This window comes from Papaver somniferum, unplaced genomic scaffold, assembly GCF_003573695.1.
Source record: "Papaver somniferum cultivar HN1 unplaced genomic scaffold, ASM357369v1 unplaced-scaffold_6, whole genome shotgun sequence".
NCBI classification, from domain to species: domain Eukaryota; kingdom Viridiplantae; phylum Streptophyta; class Magnoliopsida; order Ranunculales; family Papaveraceae; genus Papaver; species Papaver somniferum.
Window position 1 is genome coordinate 1,259,394 of NW_020648748.1, and position 6,187 is coordinate 1,265,580.

A 6,187-nucleotide genomic window follows, 5' to 3' on the forward strand; every position below is an offset into this window, starting at 1 on the left:
TTTCAACAATATTATTACCGAAAAGTATGCATAAAATCAACCGATTGTCAACAAACTGAAATAAAAATTTACATGAAAAATCACAGAAAGATTTAAGCCTATTAAGATTTGTCGAGTTCTATTAAATAGTAAAACTTTACTATTTAAAAGAACTTTAGTTTTTCAAACGGTATGAATCAAAAGATTCAAGCTTGGGCTACAGTCCAGTACTAGGAACAAATATATTAATTCGAAAATAGGCCGGTAATGCATCTCTTCTTGAAATATCTCTAATTAGATAAACGAATTAAGTTGCCATACCTCCGATACTTCGAAGATTTAAAGTATATGAATACAGAAAGCGAACAATATTATACCGTCCAATCAACAAAAATGATGTTTCCCCTTGATCAATTTCCACCCACATCTTAATTAGGCATGTATATATTCAATTATTTGTAACATATTTTTTTGTCATTGCAATGTCCAACAGTGAACTTACATTTCTAAACTATTGAATTTAAATACAAGACTCAAATGATAGTTAATTTGTCATCCAAATTACATGTTTAAAATATAACTATGATTCATCCATATTTTGTCTCGTGGGTTAAAGGGGTTCTTTGGTTAAAAGGTTGTTAGAGTAGCTGGTTCATGGAAGAAATTTAGGAAATTTTGCAAATTGAAAGAACACAACAACAACAACAAAATTATTTTTTGAGGCCTGGAGCTTTCGGAAGAAATCTTATCATCATAAATAAATAAAAACAACCAGGGGACTGAAAGAATCGAATTCACATCTGATTGTTTGGATAAGTTACTTTCTAATTGAGTAAAGTTCATAGAATTCGCCTCATTGTGACAAAATTGTTGTTGTTTTTTTTTTTAAGCTAAGTATGACAAAATTGTTGTTAGCGTTATGCTTTTCGGGTCTCATGTTCAATTTCTTACCAAACGTACATTAGGATTGCAATATTTCCTAGCGCAAATAAAAAAGTTTGTTTTGCAAAAGGGATTCAACTGATTTCTAGATAAAAACCAAAGAAAGCCATGGAGGCATGCACACCATATAGTCATTACTACAACGAATAGCAATCTAAAATTTACGCCCATTTCTAACGCCTCCCTTAGTCTTCATTCGCCTCCCCGGCTTCAAACATGAACTTTACGATCTGCAATAAGAATCACAACAATTTAGCAAAAGCATAATACGAACATTAGAGCATATGAACAACCAATGAGATTGATGTTTTTGAAAGAGAGACTTACGTCCAGCATTGATGGCGTTACAATACTCATTAACATAGACAACCTTTTCACGGCTAACAATTTCTTCCATATAACCTACATACTTCAATAAACATTTCACATCCGCAAATCTTACAGCCGCGCAACAGTCTCCGTCTGGTTGCACTAATGCTTTCCCAAATTCGGTTGACAGATATTTCTCACATTTCCGTAACATATCTACAAGACCCTGACATCGACACTTCTTATTATGGTCATCAAGATTTCTCGACGTAACAAATCCGACCATCACAATCAATACGATCAAGAAACAATGAACCTTGAGAATTGCCATTTTCATCCACTTTCTTTCACTCTAAACTCCTGCTACTACCTTAGATTTTTTAGGATACCTTATGATCAGTCCTGGATACTGCACGCCATACTTATATATTGGAATGTTTGGATATAATCTAAATTTAATACAGCATTAACTTTGAAATCTATTTTAGTAATGGTAAAGATTTCTTTTATCATAAATGCAAACATGTTTTCCTCCGCCCAGTTGGAAATTCATAAAAAGCTCAAAATAATCTTTGCAGTAATTGTACTGCCACATTTTGCCGTCGTCTTTCCTTTAGTGAATTTGTTATACGTACTAACTGTTAATTAGTTGGCTGATAATCATAATATAGAAAACTTGAGTATGATTTTATGCACCCTCCTTTGTCAAGAATCCCATCTCTCATTTTTTTGCTACTAAAATTAAATCAAAATATAAGTTCAGGACGTCACGGAACAGTCTCTAGAAAGTATACACAAAATGAGACTCTAAAAGTTCACCTAATGTAGTTAACGACCTCTGCATATGAACCACTGGACTAACTACTAGTACTAAGAATCAGAGACTAGTGTGTGCTCATATTGTGATATTGACATACAGGGGTAAGATATATTTAACTTGCATATTGCAACAAAAGTTTGGTAAAAAATTAAGATCATTTATTTTACTTTAACCATATAATTATGGGAACGTACTGTTGGAATTTTGAATAGAAATATGAGTTAGTTAGTAGGAATGGATGTGTCCACTCATTTGAACCTTTTCAATAGGTAGTCTCTTATTCCAAGGGATGGGACTCTCCATTAAGGGACGTGACTTTTCATGAAAGGATTTCACCAAGAGTCGCTTCTAATATATAAACCCCACACATTCTCCATTGCAAAATAGTGTTTTTAGAGTAATAAACTAGTACTAGAAATTTTAGAGTTTGCATGTTGTCTTCAAGAGTTAAAGAAGAGTTTGTGCTACATCTACTCGCGTTCGCTGTTCGGTGTTATCGAAGTGCTGCGAAAAACATCGAGGTATTGTTGAATGTTGGAGACATATGCCGCTAAATCTGTAACAACATTATATACAGGGCATCAAATGTCTTAAGCAAAGAAATTACTCGTCTCAATACACCCAAATAAGTCTGTCCATGTTTTGTGATTGATCATCTCTTCTCTATCATTCTTTTCTTGTTTTGTTGTTGGTATTACGAGATGTAATACATAAATGAAAACCGTGTTACAAAGAGTTGTAACGGATCGGTGAATAATACACGAGTTGTATTATTAGAGAATCGGTAACAAAAATATTTATCCAACAAATACATTTTTCAAATGACCGAAATCCATCCGACAACAGACCCTAGAACCAAACCAAACCCAAGAAACAAAGCCATAACTCTATTCCTGCCATCTCTGCTTCAACAATTGATACTGATTTAGGAGCTAATATCATAAGTACACTTGTGAAAAACCCATTGCTTAACCCAAGTGAACTTGTCAAAATTACTACAAGAATTCACTTCCTAGCTATCTTGGTCCATGGAGACAAGCTGTAAACATAGGATAAAATAATACTGTGCCAAACAGACAAGGCTATGAAACTTTTCCGCTATTTTTCAGACAAGACAATTATTTACCAAATAAGTCCGAAAAAAGTATGCATTGTAACCAGCACAACTGGGTATCGGTACCTCGCCGGACCCCTTTCGCAGCAGCAGACGTTTATGTAGATATCCAAAATAATCCAGTACAAAAATGGATTCTAAATGAAAGTGAATTTATTTACAAAGTGAATTCCAAATGGTGGCGACCGGCAAGTACTGCATTTGCTTTCTCTTTTTTTTTTCTTCATCAGTAAAGGAGTACAAAGTAGGAAAAATGAAAAGGAAGGGCAAGCAACAGACTATTGCCCTACAAATAGAAGCTGAAGCATAACTCAAAACTCCCTATATAGTACCGGCACCACTAACCAGACTAAAGTTTGGTGGATTAAAATATGGTCTTGGCCAGTTCTCCATTGCATTAAAAAAAGAGTCTTGAAATTCCTTGAAGACCAAACACCACGCGACAGAGTGATACAGAGACAAGTGGGTTAGTAGATCACATTTGATTTCATATTTTGACTGATTTAGGCTTGGTAATTTTGGGATTTATATGTCTGGGGCAAATATGTATGATAGAGTTGAAATCTGATTCCTCATTAGGTTTAAGTGATAAAAGCTGATACAAAATAATAAAAACACATCACATGTATAACTTAAAAAAAAAAACGATATAAACACCATGTTTATCTTAATTAATCACAAAATTGGTGAAAAAGACCAAAATCAACAATTTATGTGTGAAAAAGACATTTAGATTTTTATACCGTTTCAATTGACAAAAATGTAAGAATAACCTGGATGTAAACAGTTTCATCCTACCCATTTTTAAATACTTTTCTTATTTCACAAAATTGGTTAAAAAGACCAAAATCAACAATTCCAGGATGAAAAAGACATGTAAAATGTGATACTGTTTAAATGGACGAGAATGTAAAAATAGTCAGGATGTAAACAGTTTCATCCTACCCATTTTCAAATACTTTTTCTTATTTTTAATTTACATCAGGATGCATCCAGTTTCATCCTCGCTCTTTTTTAAGTTTAAGCCAGGATGAATCCAGTTTCATTCTTGCTATTTATTTGGTGTCCATTTCACCCATACTAATTTTTACTCGTCCATTTGAACCATGTTCTAAAAATATTTGGACAAATAACCCATTTTCCGTTCTTATTTTTAATTTACATCAGGGTGCATCCAGTTTCATCCTTGCAATTTTTTAAGTTTAAGTTAGGATGAATTCGGTTTCATCCTTGTTATTTTTTTGATGTCTATTTCACCCATAATAATTTTTACTCGTCCATTTGAACCATCTTTTCAAAATATTTGAACAAATTACCCATTTTCCGTTAATTAATTATAATCTAATAATCATCCAAAGGTCTCAAACTATGCTAAAACATCAAATTAAATTGCAAAAAAAAAATAAAAAATCGCACAACCTAGGGTGCCTGATCCTTGTATGCGTCGATTTCTATCATACGAATTTTGCCCCACATGAAATAATATTTGTCTTCGTCACTGCATGTAAACATGTCGTATTGGGCTTTACGGATGACTGCAACTACATTTGCTTTCTCTTAGGAGATCCCTAAATATAAAGTATAGTAAAAACAAATTCTTCTTACTCATATTATGCGTGGGATAGGGTTTCTATGATCACTCATACATGCATGTTCAGTCGCTATTGTGTGTAAGGCACCCCAACAAACTTGTTAGCCCCAATGTACATGTACCGTCTTACCGGTTCATAAAATACGCATAGAGAATAGAGAGGGCATTCTAAGGCCCGTGGTAGTGCCTGTAAAATTTGTATGATTTCAATTTCTTGGAAAAGAAAATTTCTTGGAAAAGACTGCAAATTTTTCACACTCGCTCAATCCAAATTCCAAAGAGATCGGGTATTCGAGCCACAACACCATTTGGTTCTTTTGATTAACTGAAACTAATGGGCAGGCCTTGGCCAGTCTAAGTTGCAAAGAGATCGGGACCATCGGGTACTCGAGCCTTGGTACCATTTGTTTTTTTTTTATTAACTGGACTCAGTGGTGGAGCTGGAAAACTTTATAGAGGGGGACCAAAAATTTATGGGATTAAATAATAATATTTGGAGGGCTAAATGCTGAATACATGAAAATTTTAAGGGTGTTTTTATGATTATGAACATTTTTCAGGGATAGAGTCACGGTTAGTCAACCCCGGGCTCCATCACTGACTGGACTGGCTTGGGCTTGATTAAATACGGGCCAAGCCAGGCTAGTGGCCAGGTCAGTCCATGCCCAGCCCGGCCAGACCGATTTGACACCTCTGAATGCAGTTGAGGCATATCACTATAAAGTATCTCTTTTCTTGTTATTTTCCTATTAAAGTTAAATCAAAAGAATCATTGAAAATTACGTCTATTCCTTACCAAATAATCACAAAACTACATTTTGGACATTTTACAGTTTTCTTATACCTTTTTACCTCGACGGTAGACTTTGGCGGCATAAATAAGCCCTCTAAGAATCCAGTTAACTGATTAAGAATCGAAAAACATCGTCCTTGTCAAGTCAAAAGAGTCCAGTTGACCAGTCAAGGATGGATATGCACTCCTACAGAAGTCATAATACACTTCCGAATATAGTATTATTGATTTAGACAAATATTTTGAGTGCATTATTGCACATTCGAGTGCAGTATTATTGATTTAGACAAATATTTTGAGTGCATTATTAGTGCACTCCAAAAATTGTTCTGACTATATTTGTCATCAGTTATATACGTCATCATTTAGGAAAATGGAACACCTTTTTTTTGTCACATGTTTCCCTTTTGGCAGCATGTTGCTGTTTCGTAATTACCTTTTATTTTTTTTTGAGAATAAAGGATTGCATTAAAGAGAAAACACCAGAAAACAAACAGAAGAAAGAGTGTTGTCAAGTTATCAGAACAGGACATTTCCTGTTTTGAGATTGAGACAACACTCTAATAGTAGAACTAGAAACTTGATTACTTATTTTATCTACATTGATAAACCTATTTAGAAAGGCTGGTAAATCTTCTG

At 34.1% G+C, this 6,187-nt stretch overlaps 1 protein-coding gene across 1 annotated transcript; it reads right to left on the reverse strand.

The window, feature by feature from the left end:
* Positions 1 to 783: 783 nt before the first annotated feature.
* On the reverse strand, positions 784 to 1,606 carry LOC113343454. The gene is made up of 2 exons (XM_026587630.1): positions 1,249 to 1,606; positions 784 to 1,151 (listed from the first exon to the last, which is right to left on the reverse strand). Exons 1-2 carry the CDS (start codon positions 1,565 to 1,567, stop codon positions 1,132 to 1,134), a joined length of 339 nt encoding a protein of 112 aa, XP_026443415.1. The 5' UTR covers positions 1,568 to 1,606; the 3' UTR covers positions 784 to 1,131.
* Positions 1,607 to 6,187: the final 4,581 nt, after the last annotated feature.